Here is a 25366-nt window from a genome sequence, read left to right on the forward strand (position 1 = left end):
CACGTTTGTTAAAATGAATAGATGAATCAATCCACTCAAATGTAAATGAATTACATCCTTTGAAATTTTAAGCTGCAAACAAAATGATTCTGCTGGGTTACTGGATGAACTGCCCTTGAACTACTTTGTCCTCCTTTACATTTGCTGTATCTATGGCAATTTTTTTTTTTTAAGTTTTGAACTGGATCATAGTACAATGCTGAAAAAAAATCATTTGCTTTATGTACTGTTTAGTGAAAAAATATAGTACAGTGGGTTTGCTCATAGAATTTGGAGTCAGATTCATTGTGGGTTTGCTCTGACACCTATGTGATGAATCACCTAGAGAAAAAAGCTTTTAACATCGAAATTGACTTTTCTCATTAGCAACACAGGGAGAACATTGGATGTACTACACGTTGTTATGAACATTAAATAGATATGTGTTAATCTCTTGGAAAATGCCTTGCACATATTAGAACTCAATAAGGTGAGATAAATTTATTAAACACCCAAAGCAAAGAGAACAAAAGCAAAAATGCACAGATGGGACTACATCAAACTAAAGAGCTTCTGCACAGCAAAGAATGAATAGAATCAATAGAATGAAAAGACCACGTATGGAATGGGAGAAAATATTTGCAAACCACATATCTGATGAAGGATTAAATATCTAAAGTATACAAGGAACCCCTACAATGCAATAGCAAAAAAAAAAAAAATCCAATTGAAAAATGGACAAAGGACCTAAAAATACATTTTTCCAAGGAAGATATACAAACAACCAACAGGTACATGAAAAGGTGCTCACTATCAATAATCATAAGGTAAATGCAAATCAAAACCACAGTGAGATATCATTTCACACCTGTTAGGATCCCTATTACCAAAAAGACAAGAGATAAATGCTGATGAGAATGTGGAGAAAAAAGAACCCTTGTATATCACTGTTGGGAACGTAAACTGGTACAGGCACTATGGAAAGCAGTATGGAGGTTCCTCAAAAAATTAAAAGTAGAACTACTATATGATCCATCGATTCTACTTCTGGGTATGTATCCAAAGGAAATGAAATCATTATCTCAAAGAGATAGCTGCACGCCTATGTTCACTGCAGCATTATTCACAATAGCCAAGGATTAGAAACAACTAATGTCCGAAATGTCCATTAATGGATGACTGGATAAAGAAAATGTGATATATATACAATGGACTATTGTTCAACCTTAAAAAAGATGGAAATCCTGCCATTTGCTACAACATGGATGAACCTAGAGGGCATTGTGTTAAGTGAAACAGACAGAAAGACAAATACCTAATGGTAACGCTTATATATGGCATCATTAAAAAAAAAGTTGAACTCATAGAAACAGTAAATGCTGGTTGTCAGGGGCTGAGAGAATGGGGGAAATAGGGAGAGGCTGGTAAAAGGGTGCAAACTTTCAGTTATAAGATGAATATGGTCTGAGGATCTATTGTATAACACGGTGACTATAGTAAAGAAAAGAAAAAAGAGGAAATATATGAGATGATGAATGTGTTAATTAAATCAATGGTGGGAATCCCTTCACAATATATACGTGTATCAAATGATCATGTTATACACTTTAAATATATCACCATTCTATCTGTCAATTATACCTCAGTAACAGTGAAAAGATAAGTGAAGTAATATGCAAAATAAACTACAAATCATTGAAATGAGTTTTACATTTTCTTCTGAAACTCACCACTACTTGTCACTTGGCTATTACCCTTATAAGAAACCCGAGACAATTACCAATGTTGAATCATCCCAATTAATGCAACATGAATTCTTTAAAAAGCTTAATGCCAATTTTGACTTTAAATGGATAGTATCTGATGTAATGCACTGCAGTTGATGAGTTCACTGAACACCAAGATGCTTAATGTCTACCCGCAGGCCATATTGTGGCTAGCTACCCTTTAATCAAAACTTGATTAATAAAAATCATTTATATTCCTAAGCAATATTAATTTAAATGATTTCTCAGTAGAAGAATTGTTGCCAATTCTTTTCTTTAATGGACTAAGAGATAAATGTGACAGGAAAAGCACCATTATTTCAATATTATGCATTAAGCCTAAATAACTCACCATCTTTAGTGAGAAAAAGCGGGTGTTGAATCCAATGATATTGTTAATTAGAAGATGATTAAGGGCTAGGATAGATCAAAACAGAGTCGTCATCTTGATAAATTAGAAAGTCCCATTATTACCTTCAGAGTTTAAATAATTTTGAATGTTTGGATTCTGAAATGGCATGGATGCCTATCTCCATTCTTAATCTGAGTAAGCCACTTACGTCCCATGAAGTATTTTCTTTTTCATTTTTCTATACATTTTCAACCACTAAGGTAGCATATATCCTTTTTTCTCTTTAATATGAATGTGAAAATTCTGACCCAAGGTTCAGAGCTTGTAAAAGGTGAGAAGAAATGTTTAGGAATAAACTAATCTGGTTTACGTTGTCTGGAGATTCAAATAAGAACAGCCAGCATATACCCAGTGCCCACTGAATGTGGGCTTCTATAGGAAATCAAGTGTTTGAATAATTTTAAACAGCAGAAAATCCAAAATGTATTTATATTTGCCTGAATGATAAAGTTTAGAAGCTTACTCAACATTTTTGTTTCTTTAATACTTTAGCAAACATTTTATAAGGACATGTTGTTTGTGTATCATCTGATTTGAAAGTACAAATGATGTACAGAAGAGCGGAAATCTTGTTTTTTTTTTTAGTTCAGAGAGTTTTGATAATCTTACCGCTAACTTTTGTCAATAATGAGAGAAAGCAAACCAGGATTTACTTGGGAGGTAAAAGAACGTCTACAAAGGGCTTAAAATAGTCTTTGAATAATCTCTCTGTAGTTATTTGAGAAATGACTCTTTTCCTTTCCCACCTAATTAAAATCTTCCTGGACCTGGAATCTAGTTTTGCTAAGTCAGGTCTATTCTTTCTGCACTTCTAGATGGGTCAGTAATGGCTTCTGGTTACTAGTTCCCTCACGCCTCAGGAGATAACTATTGCCAGGTAGATATTTTCCCTTCAGGGGCTTGTCATTTTCCACCATTAATTCTTCTGGTCTTGACATGCCCCACACAAAAAATTTTCTCCCCAAATTGTTTGGTTTTCCCCAACACCTAGCTCTGCTTCTTGGCCCTCTAGGCTACTATTTCAGAAAACCTAGTTGCTCTATTGTAAATCTAAAAGACTTTGGGCAATAAATGGAAAGTATGATTTGGATTTAAGAGTTAAGCCAAAGACAGGAAGGAATTGCTCTTATAAGGCAGCAGAAGAGCGCAGACCTGAATTTGAATTCAGGCTGTGTGACCTTGAGTAAATTATATTACTTCTTCAAGATTCAAGTTTCTTATCTTAATATTTTGATAATGATATTACTTGTCTACCAGTGTTTGCATGAGAATTAACTGCAGTAAGGCAGGGAAAGTGCTTATCAAATTGTTTGGCACATACTAGGAATTTAAAAAATGGCAAATATATACAAGTAATGTTAATGAATATATGATATTTATCACAATTTCTCTTCCCCTGAATATTCTCATATACTCTCTGGCCTGAACCCCTTTTACTAACAGGATTTATAAACAACAAGGCAATTTATAGATAACATTGATAATTAACAATGTGTAAACTGAAAGCCCACATAATTGCATGGGTCATTTTCAGTTGCCAGGCAACCACAGAGATATTTTTCTCCCAGCAACTTACCTGTGTAAGGTCATTCTGTCCTTACCACAAAACAAAATACGTGTGAAAAAAAATCAGTTAACCACTATTTTGGCTTTGGACATTCAAGGGAAACTGGTTTGATCTGCATTTTCAGAGATTTATCGTAATTGACCACTTTTGACCACCCATGATGTGGGTGATCCATGGTTACTAAACTTGGAGCACATCAATGTCATCTGCCGAACTTAACTCTAGCCCAGGACATTCTTATTCAGTAAACTTGGGGTTGAGAATCTGTCTTTGCACAAGCTTTCCAGGTGATCCTAATGTTCACTCAGGTTTGGGAACTACAGGTATGGACTGTTTTGTCAATTTTTCAGCTCTGTGTATGATGTAATCACTTTGCAATGGCAGGAGGGTATGATGAATACCTAGAAAGCTCTTGATTGTCAGCAAATAAACAACCTCAAGTTATAACAAGTTTGTTTTCTTCCTGTTTAAAATATATATTTGTGACGATTCAGGAACAGAAAATGTTTTTATTATCCAAATCAAAACACAGCATGAGGTACTTTCCAATAAAATCAACTGTAGATTATACACAAGTCAAAATCATCTCCCTGTTTACTAAGTTCAAAATCCTTCTAGGCACCAGGAAAAAAGTTTAATTTAAGACTTTAATCTTTCCATATATTACAGGGTTTCTGTAATGGATTTTGTGCATCTGAAACTAAAAGATTGACAGGTCTGGATATTATGGATTTATTAACCACTGGTTACATGGTCAGAGCTAGTGTGTAAAGCATTTCTACAATATCCCTTAGGCTGGACTGGAATGAACAATTTCTACAAAATTGAGGTAGACAAGAGTTAAGGTGACATTAAAAAAGCAAAACTTATGCCTTATTTCACAATGATCCTTTTCTAAATAGAAACATTATACTTTAAACATGAAAATATGATATTGAACTCAAAGAAAAAAATGACAGAATTCTGGGAAATTTGAAAGAAATCTTAAAAATTTACAAACCCAATCTTGCAATATGCAGTTTTATCATTTTGAAAGTGGAGGCCTTGGTACCTAGCAGATTTTGGGGCAAATACATATTTATTTATTTAACATCTTTATTGGAGTATAATTGCTTTACAATGTGTGTTACTTTCTGCTTTATAACAAAGTGAATCAGCTATACATATGCATATATCCCCATATCTCCTCCCTCTTGCGTCTCCCTCCCACCCTCCCTATCCCACCCCTATATGTGGACACAAAGAAGCAAGCTGATCTCCCTGTGCTATGTGGCTGCTTCCCACTACCTATCTATTTTACATTTGGTAGTGTATATATGTCCATGCCACTCTCTCACTTCATCCCAGCTTACCCCTCCCCGTCTCCGCATCCTCAAGTCCATTCTCTACATCTACGTCTTTATTCCTGTCCTACCCCTAGGTTCTTCAGAACCATTTCTGACTTACTTCACTCTGTATGACAGTCTCTAGGTCCATCCACCTCACTACAAATAACTCAGTTTCGTTTCTTTTTATGGCTAATATTCCATTGTATATATGTGCCACATCTCCTTTATCCATTCTTCTGTTGATGGACACTTAGGTTGCTTCCATGGTCCTGGCTATTGTAAATAGAGCTGCAATGAACATTGTGGTACATGACACCTTTGAAATATGGTTTTCTCAGGGTATATGCTGTGGGACTGCTGGGTCATATGGCAGTTATATTGCTGGTTTTTTAAGGAACCTCCATACTGTTCTCCATAGTGGCTGTATCAATTTACATTCCCACCAACAGTGCAAGAGGTTCCCTTTTCTCCACACCCTCTCCAGCATTTATTGTTTATAGATTTTTTGATGATGGCCATTCTGACTGGTGTGAGGTGATACCTCACTGTAGTTTTGATTTGAATTTCTCTAATGATTAGTGATGTTGAGCATCCTTTCATGTGTTTGTTGGCAATCTGTATACCTTCTTTGGAGAAATGTGTATTTAGGTCTTCTGCCCATTTATGGATGGGTTTTTTTTTTTTTTTGATATTGAGCTGCATGAGCTGCTTGTAAATTTTGCAACTAATCCTTTGTCAGTTGCTTCATTTGCAAATATTTTCTCCCATTTTGAGGGTTGTCTTTTGGTCTTGTTTATGGTTTCCTTTGCTGTGCAAAAGTTTTTAAGTTTAATTAGGTCCCATGTGTTTATTTTTATTTCCATTTCTCTAGGAGGTGGGTCAAAGAGGATCTTGCTGTGATTTATGTCATAGAGTGTTCTGCCTATGTTTTCCTCTAAGCGTTTGATAGTGTCTGGCCTTACACTTAGGTCTTTAATCCATTTTGAGATTATTTTTGTGTATGGTGTTAGGGAGTGTTCTAATTTCATTCTTTTACATGTAGCTGTCAAGTTTTCCCAGCACCACTTATTGAGGAGGTTGTCTTTTCTCCATTGTATATTCTTGCCTCCTTTGTCGTAAATTAGGTGCCCATATGTGCATGGGTTTATCTCTGGGCATTCTGTCCTGTACCATTGATCTATATATCTGTTTTTGTGCCAGTACCATACTGTGTTGATTACTGTAGCTTTATAGTATAGTCTGAAGTCAGGGAGCCTGATTCTTCCAGCTCCATTCTTCTTTCTCAGAATTGCTTTGGCTATTCGTGGTCTTTTGTGTTTCCATATAAATTGTGAATTTTTTTGCTCTTGTTCTGTGAAAAATGCCATTGATAGCTTGATAGGGATTGCATTGAATCTGTAGATTGCTTTGGGTAGTATAGTCATTTACACAATGTTGATTCTTCCAATCCAAGAACATGATATATCTCTCCATCTGTTTGTATCATCTTTAATTTCTTTCACCAGTGTCATATAGTTTTCTGCATACAGGTCTTTTGTCTCCTTAGGTAGGTTTATTCCTAGGTATTTTATTCTTTCTGTTGCAGTGGTAAATGGGAGTGTTTCCTTACTTTCTCTTTCAGATTTTTCATCAATAGTGTATAGGAATGCAAGAGATTTCTGTGCGTTAATTTTGTATCCTGCTACTTTACCAAATTCATTAATTAGCTCTAGTAGTTTTCTGGTAGCATCTTTAGGATTCTCTATGTATAATATCATGTCATCTGCAAACAGTGACAGCTTTATTTTTTCTTTTCCAATTTGGATTCCTTTTATTTCTTTTTCTTCTCTGATTTCTTCTCTGATTGATTTTACAGATGGAGATAACTGAGACTCAAAGAAACTGACTTATTTAAAGTCAGCTAATAGCTGGCACAGATATATGATATCGCTTATATGTGGAATATAAAAAAATGATACAAATGAGCTTATTTACAAAACAGAAACAGAGCCACAGATGTAGAAAACAAACATGGTTACAGATGTAGAAAACAAGCTTATATAGAAAACAAACTTATGGGGAAAGGGCGGGGGAGGGATAAATTGGGAGATTGGGATTGACATACACACTACTATATATGAAACAGATAACTAGTAAGAACCTACTGCATAGCACAGGGAACTCTACTCAATACTCTGTATGACCTACATGGGAAAAGAATCTAAAAAAGAGTGGATATATGTATATGTATAACAGATTCGCTTTGCTGTACACCTGAAACTAACACAACATTGTTACAGTTGATAACACTGTATCAACTATACTCCAATAAAAAATTTTTTTAAAAAGAAAGATGTTTTCAAATCCTTACTGAGTGTGAAATCTTCAGATTAGCAATGACAATTTAGGTGTGTAATAATATGAAAATGACATGTAATTTGATAAACTAGGGGTCCCCAAACCCCAGGCTGCAGATGGTACCAGTCTGTGGCCTGTTAGGAACCAGGCTGCACAGCAGGAGGTGAGCGGCAGGCAAGCCAGTGAAGCTTCATCTGCCGCTCCCCATCGCTCCCCATCGCTCGCATTACTGCCTGAACCATCCCCCACCCCATCTGTGGGAAAATTGTCTTCCACGAAACCGGTCCCTGGTGCCAAAAAGGCTGGGGACCTCTGTGATAAACCATGGAACTTCCTGGTCACTTGGCTAGAAAATCATCAACTTTGCGTATCACCCTGGATTTTCTTTATTGCTCTTTGAGAACTTGTATGGTAAAAGACCCTGGACTGAATCTGAGAAGTCTCCAGTCAATAGGCTGAATCTGGTCTCAGGCTGGCTCTGTGATGCCTCATTTTACTTCGTGGAGCAAAAATACCACGGTACTATAAGAATGCCAAGGAGAAATATGCTAAAAGGCTGCAAGTTGGCCATGCTCTTCCATGAAGGTAGAAATCAATTCCATAAAAGGATATGTAAGTTTGTATATTTTTCACAGCAGGAGATTTGTATTTATTCCTCTGTTAAAATTAAGAGCAGAGTTCAAGAACAGCTATGCTTCTAATACTGAGAACTGAATTATAGTACTTTATGACACATCCTGGCACTATTGATTATTCTTTCATGTTTTGTTTAATTTAATATGTTGCATGTTCATTTTAATACAAAGGTGGATGAAATCATTTATACTTTATATCTTAGAGAAACTTAAGTTTTTCTTTGCTTAGAAAGCTCTTCAGAGATTTTCTCCTGCAAATTTGTCCCCCAAAAGATCCTTTTTTCTTTGATCTGAGATTATGACATCAAAAGGATGTTGGTTCATGAGAATTTAAGTTTTATATACTGGGTTGGCCAAAAAGTTCATTCAGGTTTTTCCATACCATCTTACAGAAAAACCCGAACAAACTTTTTGGCCAATCCAATATTATGCCTTTATGTTATCTTTATGCCTAAATTACATGTTTTGACTGAGTTATGTGTTCAGTTCAATGCAAAGTATGTCTGTTAATTATTTTATGGAATGGATCTGCTGATAGCCCAAATGACTGTTAACCAATTATTTTCAGTACCATGTTGAAATGTGGCTAAACTTAATCTGATGGGGACAACAGGGGTTTGTGTTAATTTCATGCTTCAATTTCATGTTAAGACTAGATATTAAAAATAAACTCACATATCTTTGAAGTTCATTTAACACCTTAATCAGTTTTAAATTTTACTGAAACAAAACTTCCAAATATCCCTAATGTTAAAAGACAGAGCAAGCAGATTTCACTCTAATCCTTAATCCACAGTGTTAATGCAATCAGAGTTTTACCTGAGGATGGTGATTATATTCCAAATATAATATTGCACTAAACCACAAAAGCAACCTACTAGGGACTCAGTGGTTTGATGGAGGCTACACAGCTTAGAGAGGTAAAATTCAGCTACTATATAACTGGTCACAACTCAAGATACATGGGTGGAATGGTCTATTTTCTTTCTGAATTCTCCATTCCCTACTATAATATAATGCCAATGATTCAATCTAGGGAATCCTGTAGAAATGGATGCTCAAGGTAGTTCAGACCTATGTGACTTACCTTGCATATGTATGAATAAGAAAAGAGATTTTTAGGCTCTGGTACTTGAAAGAAAGTGTTGCTTTGATAGAAAAGTATATATCTAGGTATCTATATATCTTTATCTATACACCTACACCTATATCTATCTATATGTATGTACATAAATGCTAACACATGTATTCACCTGTGAGTGTAGTTTGGTTTATTCTGTTTATATTTATCCAGGAGACAGAATATGTCCTTCTGATTTACTAAATTCACATTTCCAGTCCTATCTCCAATTAATTTCCTCTGAAATGTTTTATGTACACATGCACGTGCGTGCGCATGCGTGTACACACACACACACACACACACACACACACACACACACAGAGGTTTTATTTCTTACCTGGTGGGGTCCAAGCTACATATATGGAATCAGGCCCAATTACTGTGATGTTATATGGAGGTTGGATTTCTTCTGGTGTTAATATAGGTGTCTGTATAATGTACTCATTACTGGGACTGCTGCCACCTTCAGTAGTGGCTTCCAGCTTATAAATGTACCTATATTTAAAAAAGAAAGAATTGTGATAAGGCAATGCACATGATAATTGGACAGTGATTGCTGGCTTTTCTATCTATTGCTTGGTTCTAAATTTGTGACAAATTGCAAATTCTTTGTTCCCCATCCAGAGACTTTACCATAGACCTTATAATTTTTCTAGCACAGGGAACATTCTCTCCAGGACATCACTATTTCGGACCCTTTCCCATTTTATTTTATTTTTTCTTATTTTTAAATATGGGCATTTTTAAATGTAAATTTATTACTATTATTTTAATTATTTAATTAAGTTTTGGCTGTGTTGGGTCTTTGTTGCTGTACGTGGGCTTTTCTCTAGTTGTGGTGAGCAGGGCTACTCTTCCTTGTGGTGCGTGGGCTTCTCACTGCAGTTGCTTCTCTTGTTGCAGAGCATGGGCTCTAGGCGCACGGGGTTCAGTAGTTGTGGCATGTGGGCTCAGTAGTTGCAGCTCAAGGGCTCTAGAGCACAGGCTCAGTAGTTGTGGCGCACAGACTTCGTTGTTCTGTGGCATGTGGGATCTTCCCGGACCAGGGCTCGAACCCGTGTCCCCTGCATTGGCAGGTGGATTCTAAACCACTGCGCCACCAGGGAAGTTCCCCCCATTTTATTTTTAACCGTCGAGTAATTCATTGCTTTTCTTAAAGATTTCAGGAAAGTCTTGGAGTGTGCTGGTGGATTGTGGAGGATTCAAATGAATGTTCTCCAGTTTTAAAAGGGTTAGAGTTCAGGGAAATATGTTTAGAGAAAGATGTTTCTAAATTGATCTGCTACTCTCTACAATAAAACTAAATTGATCTCTACTCTCTGTAAGAAAACATCTGTTGATCTAAGATATATTTGATCTCTGCTGAGAAATGAATGGGACTGAATTGCAAATATGTGGAAGTTTTCCCCCTCAAACCACTCCTGTCTATATATAGTATAGCAAGTAGAGAAAACATTATCCCAGAAGTAAAGGTTGTTGATGCAAAACACACCTCTTTAAATCTCTTTTCTTGCTAGTTTAGGGATGCATGATTTTGAAGATCATTTGATAATTCTTAAAATTTAATACTTTGTGTATTTCATATACTAAAAAATTCTCATGTCAAATAAAAGGCTGTTTACAGTTTTAAGGAATATCATGTCCTCTGAAGACTAGTGTAATGAGCTAGTGTTTGGATCTTCAACATCTGAAATGGATTAAGAGATTTCATCAGCTATGGAATGGCTAATATATGAGATTAATTAACCAATTAATTTAATATTGTTTCAGTTGGAGATGGCCTCTTTCTCAACCCTGAGAAATCTGTAATTCTCACTGTATGATTGGTAAAGTTTTCTTTTAGTTTACCTGCTGTTGGGCTCCAGGTTTTTATCAGTGAAGTTCTGCTCCTCACTGCCCCCCAGGAAAACCAAGCTTCCATTACGACTCAATTGATATTGAGAAATGAGGCCATTGGGCTTTTCTGGCAGACTCCAATATAATTCCACTGTTGTAGAATTGATGATAATGTGTCGAGGTGTCACCCAAACTCCTGGCAAAAATAACACAAGGAAGTTTTCTTGCTAGGATACAGTAAGCACTATATCAAAAGTCATACCATCACTCCACATGCTATGATATTTTTATCTGTTGATAAAAAAATCTCATGGTGAGCAACAAAAATACATTTTATTTGTTTTGGAGGTGAAGTATATAATTGGGTATAAATATATAAATACTTACTTATTGCTTTAATTATTATTAGTTTTGAATTGCCTTTAGAAAATGAATGCCAGACAACTAGTGATGGAAACTTTGTCTTGGCTGTTACTTTGAGTGTAATCAAGACCTAAGAAAATATCCAGGAATTTTCAAATTTGATGCCTATTTACTTGGAATCATAATCTAGTATTTGCCTGAATTATCAAATTCGATGAACAAACATACTTTGCCTGTGCCTCTCTGACACTACATGCTGTGCTTGTTTTTTCCTTTCTCTCTGGCTACTTCCAGCCTCATTTACTGGCTTCTCTTCCCTTCCTGGACCTCAAAATGATGTAGTGCCTCAGAGAACTAGGCTCTCTCCTCTACCCTTCCCTCCCTTCTTCTCCTTTCCTCTCCTCTTGTTTGGCAACACTATCTTTGTAGTTGATCTCCATTTAGTCTCAGTTTTAAACATTATCTCTATGTTGAACACTGCCCGATGCATATCGCTATACTAAAACTCTCTCCTGAGCTTCAGACACATGAGTTCCACTCTCAACTTGTCTACCTCCATTTAGATGACTAATAACATATCAAAAACCTAAAACATCTAAAACAGAACTCTTGGTTTTCTGGTCTACAATCTATTTGTCTCCAAGTCTTCTCCAACTATTCATTTTCTGGGGCAAAACACAAAAAAATTATCCCTGAAGCTCTTACTTTTCTCACCCCTAAATATAATCTATCATCGAGTCCTACAGATTCTACCCTGAACGTGCACAGTCCTTCTGTTTTTACCTCTCCTGATCCAAACTACATTTCTCCCTCTCATGGACTCCTGTGATAGCCTCTAAACTAGTGTCTGTGTTTTAAATCTTGTCGTTCTCTCTATCACTTATAAAAGCATATATAGTATATATGTAACCTAGTATAATATTAAAATATACAGCCCTTTTGAAATTATTCATATAGTATAATTCCAATTCCTTATGATAACCTGTATGGCCCTACATTTTTCTGGCTCTGGACTACCTGGCACCATTCTCTCCATCATTCATGAAGCTCCAGCCACACCAGACTCCTTTCCAGCCTCAGAATGGTTCAAGTTCTTTCTCACCTCTGAGCTTTTGCACTTCCATTCCCTCTGACTGGAACACTTTTGTTCATGACACCATGACAACTGTGCATTTTATTCTCAGATTTCAGTGACCCGTGTAAATATCACCTTATCAGGGAGGTCTTATTGACCACTATTCCCTAACTATAACTTTAACCCTATCTAAAGTGATCCCAACCTTTTTCCTCTCTATCATATGCCCTTTTCTATTTTCCTCTCCATGCTCATAACATAATAATCATCTTCTTTCTTTGATATCATCATTATTTTTTGTTTTTATGACTGTGTGGTCTATTTCATTCTCCTGCTTTTAATACAAAGTTAGCTGCATGAGGGCAGGGGTCTACTCTGTGTTAGTAGTCCGTGTATCTTTATGGATAGCACAATGCCTCATAAATATTGAATAATTTTGTTGTAAATTTATGTCCCACAAATTACTATGTTAAGTATTCTATGGAATACAAATGCGACTAAGATATGGCTCATTTTTATGAGGAGTTTATACCCTCTGTATAAAAGATAAAATGTGTACACAAACAACTGTAATTCAAGGTCAAATATTTAAGTAGTCTTATCAATGTAAAAATGTATTGATGGAGAGAGAACCTAGCGATGAGAAAGATTTTCATGCTGTCATCTGGTCATGCTCTGAATAGACTCTGTAACTCTCTTCTTCAGCTTTTAAAAACTCATTTCAATATTAGGTTCTCAAAAATCAATAGTTTTTGGTTGATTGTACCTCCTGTGTAAGTTACTCAGGAAAGGGTAAGGTTTCAACACTTTTATAAGAAAAGGACATTCAAATGCTATTTACTTAGCAGCATTCTGAAAGAATCAAGATCGACTTAAAAATGGCTCAAACTTACTGATTTTCTAAAGAACAGCTTACTCCTGAGAAGAGAGTAGTTCATTTTGTTCTGAAAACTCACCCTGTGTTAGGTACTTGAACAAATCCACAAATCATAAAATACATTTATGTTTGGGTCTCTCTGCCAACAGCTGCTGGATGACTCACCCAGCTAATTAGAGCTCCGATTTAAACGTGATATTAGTTTGTTGATTTAAAAGATAAAGTATAAGGCTGTAGTTCACAATCCGCTTCCTGCAGTCCTGTCTTCCTTACCTTGAAGGATGTATTAAAAATCACCAAGGTGTGAGAAAGGCTACCGCTTAGTTTCTGCTTTGAATCAGTCAATGCAGTCTGTGGAAATGCAGGAGTTAATGAGATAAAATGAAGCCACATTTTGGTGTTGCTTTGTGTTTTAAATAAAAGTTGAGTTTTATATTTAGAAAAGCTGGTGAAAGCTCTGTTCATGTTGGCAATAACCCTGTGTCCGTTGGTTTGATTTATAAGATGAAATTGGAATGTGTAAAAAACTAATAAGCCCTGTGTTTTCACTTACATAATGTTATGGAGACTCTCTTATCTTTGGCAGCTGCAAGAAATCTTTGATAGGATAAGACCCGCCTTGGTGAGAGGTCTTAGTAAGTCCCAGGTGAAGAATCTACCTCCCTCGCTGAGCCTGGGTCTCAGTGACATCAGAAAACCTATTCTACATAATGGAAGGGCAGAACTGAGGCTGTTCAAGGGAAGGAAATGGATGGTCATGAGGGAAATCATCTAGAAGTGGGGTGGGGAGCAGGTAAACTAGCTGAGAGGTGTAAGAGGGAAAGGTCAGAAGGACACCTTGGTTGGTCTCTTGACATAATAGCTACTAAATAAGGAACATGTCCACTGGCTTTGTTTTAACTTTGTCTTGAGTGTCATGCAGTATTACCCATTTCTTATGTCCCTACAAATTCCAAGTCAAAAATCCCAACATTTTTTGTGGATTGGCTTTCCCTTGGAAGTTAATCAAAGGAACCAGTTTTGTACTGGCTGATGTCAGAAGTACATTGAATTCTGGGCCATTTATTATTCGTTCATTTGTGGATTCAACATTCTACTCAACTTAGTCATTTTCTATGTTGGGCACTGTGAATGTGGGGATAAAGATATATAGTCTTTATCCTCCAAGGGGCCTATAGTATCGTGATGAATAAAAATGGGTAAATAACAATTTATAGTCCAGTTTGATAAGTGCTTTAAGAAAAGGAAGCTTAGTGTGCTATTAGAGCACTTAGCCATGGTACCTAAAACAGGCTGGGAGTGAAATGGGGATGGATGGGAAGGGGATGGGGTCCGAGGAGATTTTCAGAATGGGAGACATCTGAGTCAAATTTTGAAAAAATGGGAGTTAGCTGAGTGAGGATGTAGGGAAGGGTATCTAGAGGCTGAGGGAAACCCACACAAAGTCCTAGAGATAGGGAAAGCATGGTACAAGTTCAAGTATATTGGCATGACTGGTACATTAAGTTGCATGTGGGAAAGACCGAAAGACTTGCCAGACTGGCAGAAGTTAAAACCTGAGGGGTCTAATTTGATTTACTAAGAAGATGTGGATTTTTTTCCTCCTGGAAAGAAATGGGATTTTTATGGAGGTAATTAATGTGAGTTATGCCTATTTTGGCAAAACTGTTAAAAAAGAATTGGGATGGTGATTTGAGAAAGAGGAGAAATGACCAGAGGCAGGGAGACTAGTTAGGAGGCTCTGGAGAAGTTGTAGGTGTCTCAACTAAGGCAACGACAGAAGGGATGGAAAGGAAGAACAACATTTTAAAAATCCTTAAGATTTAAAATGAATAAAACTATGAAGAATTGTCTACTATAACTTAAGGAAAAGAGAAGCATTAAGAATGTCAGTTTGGGGGCTTAGATGATTAGATAGTGGTATTTGAGAGAGGGAAAAGGGAAGAAAAGAAAGTTAGCGGGGAGAGAGATTTTAAACATTGAAATACTGAGGTTGAAATATTTGTAAAACACTTAAATATAAACATCTCGTAGACTGGTAGACAGACAGGCCTTAAATCTGTGAGTGTAGGCTTTGTGAAAGCTCTAGAATTTGGGAGCTCTCCACCTTCATTAGGAATTCCAGCTAGTACTGGAGAATTCCAAGGGAGAGCATCAACAGATAAAAGAAGGGCAGAGGAAGAGGAATCTGGAATGAAACTGAAAAAGACTGGCCTTCTTTTCCTTTTGCTTTTCCATATTATCAATGCTAGAGGAACGCATGCCTGCAATTTTGCATGCTTGAACTCTAAAAATGAATGAGAGCTTGCCAGTATGGGAGCAATCCTGAAAAGAGAGCAATAATCCAGTTCAAGCTCTTCCCACTATTTGACTATGGGAACGCCATTTTTCTAGTAGGTTAAAATCGGAGAGAATTAGGTCCAACTTACCAATGGGGTCATAACGTGCTTTTTTTTTTTTTCTTTTTTCTTTTTTAGATTGAAAATGAAAGAAATGAGGAGCTCTCAGGGTAGCTAGGAACAAATGCTTCTTTTAATTCTCTCCATATCCACTTAGACACCCAAATGTTAGACCTTCAAACTATGGCTGATTCACTCAACGAGACCTTTTAAAATTAGCTATATTTGGGTTATTAATTTAAAATGATATAATATGTTTATTTCCACTTTAGCAAAACAACACAACTTAATGTTACTGCTGATTTGTTCCCTCACAACCTCCAAGTTAAGCACTCCGACTACATTTATTTCTCATACAAGTTATTCACAATTGGCACTTACACAGCCGGAAAGTGGATTCTAAATCCATGTCTGTTCTGCAGAGAAAAGCTCATTTAGTTTATTGTTCCTTTGCACAGTTATTTGTGTTAAAGTAAAGGTGCATAAAGTTAAAAACAGAAATCAAGTAAAATATTTCTCATCCCATACTCCCCTGCACTGTTGAAAGCTATAATGTTTAAGTCATGAAATCTGAGCTCTTTCAAGAGATCTTTTTTTTTTGGACAAAGTGAGAATAGAGATGCATATTTTCTAAGAATTTAAATATATGGATTGGATGAGTAAACTGGAGAGACCCTGCTCTTTCATCTGGCTGAGTTTCAGCCAAAACTGGTTGATAGATCCTTTAGAAATTATCCATTATCATCAAAGTATCCATTTGACAGTTTACCTTTCCAAAAAATCCACTGCTGGTTTCTTCCTTTCATAGGAACACTAAGCTTTTTGACATGAAACATTCTTTATATAGAAAACATCATTAGTGAATTCCTGGTGAGGAGCCATATGCCCCATATGTGGAATTTTCCATTTTATTCCCCATTTACTGGTAGGAAGTTCAGGTCTAATATTCTGAGGTACAACAACCCCTTCATTAGAAGAGTAATGGACAAGTAGTTCAGGACTGTCTGATGATCATTAACATTATATTTCTGTTCAGAAACTTATTTATGCCTCTGTTTCCCCACATGGAAAACAGGCAGATAGTAGAGATTAACAAAAGAATTAGTTGATCACTAGCCAAGCTTCTGCACACATTTTTCTCCTGCAAGTAAATGATACTACCCATCCCACTTCCTAACGCACAGACCGTTGTTATTATTTGGGTGTATATGTTGCCAGAATCTTTCCTATGCATTTATTTATTTATCTGTAGAAATGAATATCATTTTCTATGTGTTGTTTTATACATAAAGACACCATACATGAATGTAGTTCTATAACTTCTATTTTATATGTATGGATCATCTCATTCCTTTAAACTGATGCATGGAATTCCATAATGTGAATATACCTGAATTTAGGTAGCAATGCCCCCACTCAAAGACATTTCAATTGCTTCAAGTATTCTGCCATTAAACAAACGACAAAAAAAGGCTTCAATAGACATCCTGGTGCATGCCTCCTTGTGCAGTTGTGGAAGTGTTATTTTCTGGCATAGATAATGAAATTGAAACTGCTGTGTCATGGGGAAACATTTTATGTTTAATAGACATCACCAATTTGATTTCCAAGGTGATGGTCCCACTTTACATTCCCTCAAGCTGTGTATTTCTCCTCCTACCATTCATTTGTCAAAATCCTTGTTCCTTGTGGTCCATCTCAGAAGGCATCTGCTCCCTAAAATCTTTCTTGATGCCTGTGATGGGTTATAATTTCTCCCTTCATAGATTAACCTGAGCATTCTGTTCATTTATTCTTTCTTAACATCACCTTTAAGATTCTCTCTCTTCATACAGATTTGGGTACTTGTCCTATCACTTCTATTTGACTCTAAGTTCTTGAGGGCAGTGAATATTTTAATCAGCTTCAATAGGGAGCATGGTGCTTGTTATATTTTAGCTGCTCTGGGAATATTTAATTCTTGATTTTGGGAGGAATTTCGTATCCAAGTAGATAATAGTGTTTTTCCATGTAAAACCACATCTAAAAGGTTTAAGGGATTGAAGGCAAACTGCCTTGGGAAGCTTATAGTTTAACTAAACTTGAGAAATAGGAACCTAAAATTTTATTTAATTTTGTACTTATAGACTTTATTCCTTCTTCCTTGTTTGTTATGAAAGAGTTTATAGAGTTCACATCAAAATACCAAATGAAAACTTCTTCTCCCCAGTCATGGGTATTTTTTAATTACCTTGAGGGGCTGCCTGCAGAGTCTGACCTAGAAAAGGCTCACTTGAAGTGCATCCAGCAGATGTACAAGCTCTAAGTGTGAAGCTGTAGTTGGTGTATGGCTGGAGACCTAGAAAGAGCAAAAAGAAATCAAGTACCTCTTGAGAGGATTATTTATTATCAGGTAAGCACGAGCAGTCACATGCAGAGCTGTAGATATGATATCCAAAAATTTTAAGAGCAGAAAACACTCTCTAAGGGAGAGAGGAACTTCATAAGCAGCTCAGTATTAATAGAAATTTCATTTCTCACTGGTAAAATAATAAATTCTCAGCCTTCGAAGAGATCTGAAAATTCATGTCATCCATCCATCCATTTTACCCTTGATTCCCCTGTACAAGGTGTCATTGAAGGGGCTCCCCTGGCTAGAGGATCAAAGTAGTCCATCTCCCAAATAGCCCACTCTACCTTTAGAGAGCTCTACAGTTCTCTATTTGGTTTGAAAGTCCTTCCTTATATTGTGGTGAACTCTTTCTATCACTTCCACCCGCTAGGGACTTATAGAACAAATCTAATTTCTTTTCCACATGACAGTTCTTCAAATATTTGTAGACAGTTATCAAATCCCCCCTGACTTTTCTCTTCTCTAGGCGAACCACCCCAGTTTCTTCAATTGCTTCTTATATGAACAGAGGCAGAAAAAAAGTAAAAAGAAGGTTAGAGTCAACATTTTTTAGCCCCAAGCCATATTCAGCTCATATTAACACCAACTAACTCTTGTTTTTTAAACTTTGCATTTCTTCACCATATGTTCCCATACTGTACCATCTTATGCTTACTTCTGTAGTTTTTTGGGGGATATGTTGCTTTTGTCTTTACATGTAGATTAAATACACTTTGATGAAGGGATACTGCTTATTACTTCTTTTGTATTCAGATGTATGATGTATGATGTAGCACAATATTGATCAATAAATTCTCAGGGGAAAAAAGAATGGCAATCCATTTACAATAGAAGTTACATATTGTCAGACTTCACTGCTCTGTGGCCAGTGACCCTGGACAAGTTACTTAGCTTCACTTTGCTCTCATCTACTGATCTGTAAAATGGGGAACCATTGCATCTAGCTTCTAAGGCTGTTAAGGCAGATGGGATGGGTTACTTAGAGGAGTACTTTATTTTAGCAGAAGCAACCTTACGACTCAGCAGCATTCAACAAGGATACATAGAGGCTAACATTTCTTGCCTTGATTCTTGGGAAAACTCTAAGAATGCTTTACAAATATTTTCTTAAAAAAAGAATAGGACTTAATCTCTAACGTCAAATATCGGGCTAAGTTATAACATGGATCCAATAATTACTATACTTATTTTTTCATGAATTTAGAACGACATTTTCACATATTTTGTTCTTTTGGTGAGGTGACTCTTCCTCCAGAGACATTTATAAAGTCACACTGTCACTTTATACAGATCTGCTCAAATGCTACACTTTAAAAGATTTTGACTGCTCTATCTACACACCATAACCAGCACTTTTTATCCTCTCAAATTACTTTCTTCTTTCATAGCCTTCGACATTATCTGATGTTTGATTATATGTCTGTTTATCTATTGATTGTCTCCACCTCCATGATGCAAGCTCAAAAAGAGCAAGGACTTTGTTTTGGCAACAACCGTATCCTTTGAATGGTGACAGGCACCAAGTAGGTGCTTGTTAAGTGAATGAAAAAATTAATTAACTGGTTCATTTAGAATTGAAGCAGTAGTCTGGGTTCTCTGCTAAAGCCATAATGTTCTGTAGCTGGAGCAGCTCCAGGATTCAGCTTCAAAGCCCTTTGTGTTTCCTTATCAATTTAATGACAAGATGTGGATACTTATTTGATTATAATCTTCCATTAGGTTGCTAAGGAGGATTTACATAATTTTGATATTTACCTGATTTAGGGATGAGGAATATGATGAAAGATCTAAGCCATATCCAAGCCTTGTGTGTTTGATAAAAGCTTATGGGAAAAGGCTAAAGATGATAGAATATAGAGCTCAAGAGAAAATGGAAGGAAATATTCAAGAATGAAGGTCAGAGACTGCAGTGGCTGGTGTAGTCTGACGATGTCCCTTTCTTTACTTCCATTAGTGAAAAAGGGGTCTTGACCCTTGTCACACCGTTTTATCTGAATAACTTACTTTCTCACTTAGAATGTAAGCCCTTTGAGAGTAAGGACGGTATCTCTGAGTGTTTCTTATTTAAATCATTTTTTCCCAGTAGTGCCTATTTGATGTATTCAATGTCTGTTAAATATTGTTTAAGGAAGACCGAGGCATAAAAGTACCCAATAAGGATGGCAGGGCTATGATGCGATGATGTCCATGTATCCATCACAAGTATGATTTGACCAAACAGGGCCTTCCTCATAATTCCACAGGGACTCCTGCCCACAGTATCTATTTCACTGAGTAGGAGATTCTTCTCTAGTTGCAGAATATTACTAAAATAATATAAAAAGTTAATATAATTTATGAACAATAAATATTTTCCAGATCTTTTTCCTGAACGTCAGACTTAAGTATGGCTAGTAAAAGTGAAGCGATACTTGATTTTTTCTCCAGCATATTCTAACCAAAAAAAAAAAAAGCCTTAATTCTGCTTCTCATTTTGTGTTCTTGTTGGTCTGGTTTCAGACTTTTGAAGGACATTTTAGGATAGGTCTTAGGAAAGGAAAAGAAAATGTCATTGCAGAGGTGTGCTAAGATTGATTAGAAGATTGAGGGTATTTGCAGCGAGGACAGTAGCTAAAAAGAAAATTTACTGTACATAAAAGTAGAGGGACTTCCTTGGTGGTCCGGTGGGTAAGACTCTGTGCTCCCAATGTAGGGGGCCCGGGTTTGATTACTGGTCGAGGAACTAGATCCCATGTGCATGCCGCAACTAAGAAACCCGTGTGCTACAACTAAAGATCCCACATGCAACAACTAAAGATCCTGCATGCCACAACGAAGATCCCATGTGCCGCAACTAAGACCTGGCACAGCCAAAATAAATACATAAATAAATAATAAATAAATAAATGAATACTTTTTTAAAAAAAGTAGCGATTGTCTTTTTTTTAACAGAATTTTTCAGAGGGGGTTGAGTGCCATCCATTTTATAAATAGCCCAGAACACTAGAAGACAGATGTTTGGAAATGGTACAACAGTGGAGAAACTAGCCCTTGAGGGATTTTTGGTAGACCAAGGAAGGTGTACCAAGGAGTTTGTTACAGGTGTTTAAATTGGTGGGGTGGGTTGGTCTAGCAGAGGATGGGGCCATAGTTAGTGGAGGAATATGTATCTCTTGGAGCTATTGGAGTACTAGAATTAAGGGTGGTGGTCAGGATGTAGAACTGAGTGTTGAGTAGAAAGCCTTGGTCAAGAAGTCAGAAGATTATCATGCTAAGTGAAGTGAGTCAGACAGAGAAAGACAAGTATCATATGATATCACTTATATGGGGAATCTAAAAAAAGGGTACAACTGAACTTATTTATAAGACAGAAATAGACTCACAGACATAGACAACAAATTTATGGTTACCAAAGGGGAAAAGGGTGGGAGAGGGATAAATTAGGAGTTTGAGATGAATAGATATACACTACTATATATAAAATAGATAAACAACAAGGTCCTACTGTATAGCATAGGGAACTATATTCAATATGATCACAGAGATAAGAAAGGGTGAGGTCAGGATACAAATCTGGGCAGTTGGGCTGAGAAATGTGACCCAGAACAGTTGGGTCAGTCTTCTGAGGCTTATAAGGAAAATGACATAGGTAGCTCAAAGCCCAGTGACACTTCCAGTAATGTAAAAAATCCATGTGGGACTAGGTATTTAAATATTTTCATTTGGAATATGACCACAATTCATGTACTGAGGCAGTACAGCATAGCTGTTAGGAGAACAGAGTCTGAGGTTAGACTCTTTGGGTCTAATCCTTACCTATATATTAACTACTACCATGGGCCAGTTCTCTGACCTCTAGGTGCCTCAGTTTCCATATCTGTAAACTGCAGGCATGGGAGTATAGACTGCTAAATTGGACTACAGCCTAACTTGAGGGAAGGCAATAGATGAATCCATTATTTTCTATATTCTCTTTCTTGGGTGTTGTGTTTTTCCTATTGTTAGAGGGTTGGATTACTAGTAGGCTTGGTTCAAACAGTCGGTAAGGAAAGCATGGACTGCCGGGAAGCATAGATGATTTACATGAACTGGATGACCTTTCATATATCTGACTCTGTAAAACTCAATAAAATCAACACATTTCAACTGGAATTTGCTGTCATTTTAAGGAAGCCCCTATTGGTAGTCCTTAAAATGAGATACATATGACATATTAGCAACAGGCAATGGAAAGGGCACAACAATTGAAAACTACTCATGAATTGATCAGGATGAGAAGAGGGAAATAAAGAGATGTCTCCAAGGAACTGTTCCGACTGTAACTTAATCCTAAAGTCAAAGAGTAGAAGGAGAAAAGAAAACATCATTCAACTGCTCAGCATTGAAGTAAAAGAGTAAGAATAGCGGGGGTAGAACTGAGAAAGACAAATGTATGGAGAAAAGTCAAGTATTTAACATTTCAGTGGAGTGGAGATTACTGTGGCTGCCAATTACTTGAACTTCCCTAAAGGGAATCGTGTTCTCTTATAAAGGAAAGAGGCATACTATAACCAAACTCGTTACAATTACACTTTCAAGTAACATTCCTTTCAAGACTAAATATGTGTTAAAAAGAGACCTCAAAAAGTCTGCCTATGGATCATAAAAAGATGATCTGGAAAACAAAATCCATACCTATGTAAGTTACATTGGATGTACTCTATAAAGAACAGCTTGTTTCTAATTTTTAATCTCCAGCTAGTCAGGAAAAGGCTTTCTTGTCCATTCCAATTTCAGATAGCTAGCGCTACCTGAAAGCATTCATCCAGTTTTTCTAAGTATCATCTGTTATTTTCTGAAGGATTATCAAATAATCCCAACGAATATGTAATTTCACAAGTTCCTCAATCAACCTGGTTAATAATTAGGTCAAGTGCTGAGAGACTTGAGTTACTTCAAAAAGGTTTTGTTAGGTGGTTACCAAGTACTGTCCACCCGGTGGGCAGGTTACCTGTCCTGGCATCAGTTCACCCAAACTGGATGTTTGCCCCGGCCCACCTGAACCACACATCTAGTCTTGCTGCTGAAAAGAGCTCCCTTTTGCTCCCACCTGCCTGGGATCTCACTAAGTGATTCCCCCCAGGATCTCACTCCCCCCAGAGTGATCTCTGCTCATGGAGATTCCCAGGAATTTCCAGCATCTACCGGCAACCTTGTCTGTGATGATAGAGCTACACCAGGGTTCGATTTTAGATTAATCTCATTCCACGTGAAAATCTGGAATGTTCAAAACTGGCACACCAAGACATCATGGAATCACTTTAGAGACCTCTAAGGTGATTTAAATTATGATTTGTGTTACAAAATTTGATTGTAAAATACTTTAGGAGCTCACATGCTAGAGTCCCCTTTTCTTGATAGTATCATCCAGCATGACCTCAGCAGTCCCCCATCCTGCTTAGTCAAGCCAAGTTCTTGACTCTTTGAGAGGAGCCATCAGCACTGTCCATTTTTGTATCAAGGCTTTGACACAGGAGTTCAGTTGATGTCTCATATGAATCGGATGTCAAAACATCCAAACGAAGAGGCTCTTGCATTCGCAAATGCCAGTGAAACAACTTCACGGCTTTCAGTTCTGACTACTTGCTACAAGCTTATTTGCATTCTTAATTCTGTATTTGGTGTGAAATTCTAGACCAAAGATTTGGTTCCTCTTCCCAATATAACAGTGATCAGATTCATCCCAAGAAGTACTTCCTGAACGAGTTACTTCTTTGGCAGACTCTCTTTTTCAAATATATTAACATTAAGACTATTATTAAGATAATCCAAGGAAAGACCCTTGCTTTTGATTTTTGTAACACTATTTTGATACATATTTTTCTTCCCTGGAGTCTGGTGTCGTACTAGACTGAAGCCTCTTTTACCCTACATTTTCAAGCAGAATTTTCTGCTCTAGAAACCGGATGTGGCATCAGGTGGCAGCAAAGTCTGATGCTCAAATGATCCACAACAAGGACATACATCTCAGAGGAAGGGAGTTGGCTAGAACTGTCGTGATTGCCCAGGCAAAGTACCTTGAAATATCTGGGATTCCTGGGGAATTTTTTTTTCCTTTAAATATTGGTGTGTAGGTAGCTGTTGCTTGTTATTCTTTGGCTATAATATTATATGTGTAAGAATGGTAAAAGAAAGGGAGAAGTAGTCGTTGATGTTGTGCTATTATTTTTGCAAGATTTAGGCTCAAGGTTTTCCTCGGAATTTGAAAAATGAAAATAAAATGAATTCTCCCATCTACTTTCACAGGTCTGATGCTTGGCGGTCACTGGTCAGGTGGTAGTAGGGGAAATGCAGCCTAGAGCATCACACATGACAACAGAGGCTCCCAAAGCTGTTCTGAGGACACGAGGGCCATCCCAGTTTTCATCCCATCTGTTTCAGTTAAAGATACGCACTACTATATATAAAATAAATAATCAACAAGGACCTACTGTAGAGCACAGGGAACTCTACTCAGTATTCTGTAATAACCTATAAGGGAAAAGAATCTGAAAAAAGAATGCATATATGTATATGTATAACTGAATCACTTTGCTGTACACCTGAAACTAACACAGCATTGTAAATCAACTATACTTTAATATAAAATAAAAATTAAATTAAAAAAATGAATTATACTGCCAATAAATCCAGATTGCCAGAGACCAGGGCTGGCTTCATGGTCACACAAGCTATGCTCTAAGCTGAGTCACCCCAGCTCCCATGCTTAGAAGAGTCCTGTGCTTGAATCTATTCTTATCGTCTTGAAATTCTTAAAAATTTTTGAACAAGGGGCCCCATGCTTTCATTTTGCACTGGTTCCCACAAATTGTCATCCATCCTGGCTGAGATTTAGCTGTGTTTGACAATGTGTTTTTTATATCCAACCAACATGGAATCTAGTCACTCAGATACTAGTTTACTAGTCAACATTTATTCATTCAACAAAGATTTTCAAAAACTTAATATATGTTAGGTTCTGTGATAGATCACAGTACAGGTGACACAATGGCAAACAGGAAGCTGTTGCCTCTGTCCTTAAAGAGCTTTAACTCCTGGTTGAGGAACAGAGACAAAGAGAAAGGATATTCAATAAAGTATCATAAATACCATGAGAGCCAAGTGTAGCACACGATGGGAGCATACGGTAGAGTTATTTAAATGTAAAATCCTCATGTAAAAATGTCCACATTTGGGGATATTGATGGTCAAACTATGTCCTCATTTTTTTCAAAAGTGGTATGTAGTATATCTGTTTTAGTGCAATAATAGTACATTTT

At 36.8% G+C, this 25366-nt stretch overlaps 1 protein-coding gene across 1 annotated transcript in view; it reads right to left on the minus strand.

Moving 5' to 3' along the window:
* USH2A (usherin) overlaps positions 1–25366 on the minus strand; it is a 777251-nt gene that overhangs the window by 152677 nt on the left and 599208 nt on the right. Inside the window, exons 55-57 of the mRNA XM_022579226.3 lie at positions 17928–18035; positions 10996–11179; positions 9485–9642 (exon numbers count right to left, since the gene is read on the minus strand). Of these exons, the coding sequence (XP_022434934.3) occupies positions 9485–9642; positions 10996–11179; positions 17928–18035 (450 nt within the window). The remainder of the gene's footprint in view (positions 1–9484; positions 9643–10995; positions 11180–17927; positions 18036–25366) is intronic.

This window comes from Delphinapterus leucas, chromosome 1 (genome assembly GCF_059928025.1).
Source record: "Delphinapterus leucas isolate spDelLeu-1000000601 "Yukka" chromosome 1, BTC_Dleu_Yukka2, whole genome shotgun sequence".
NCBI classification, from domain to species: domain Eukaryota; kingdom Metazoa; phylum Chordata; class Mammalia; order Artiodactyla; family Monodontidae; genus Delphinapterus; species Delphinapterus leucas.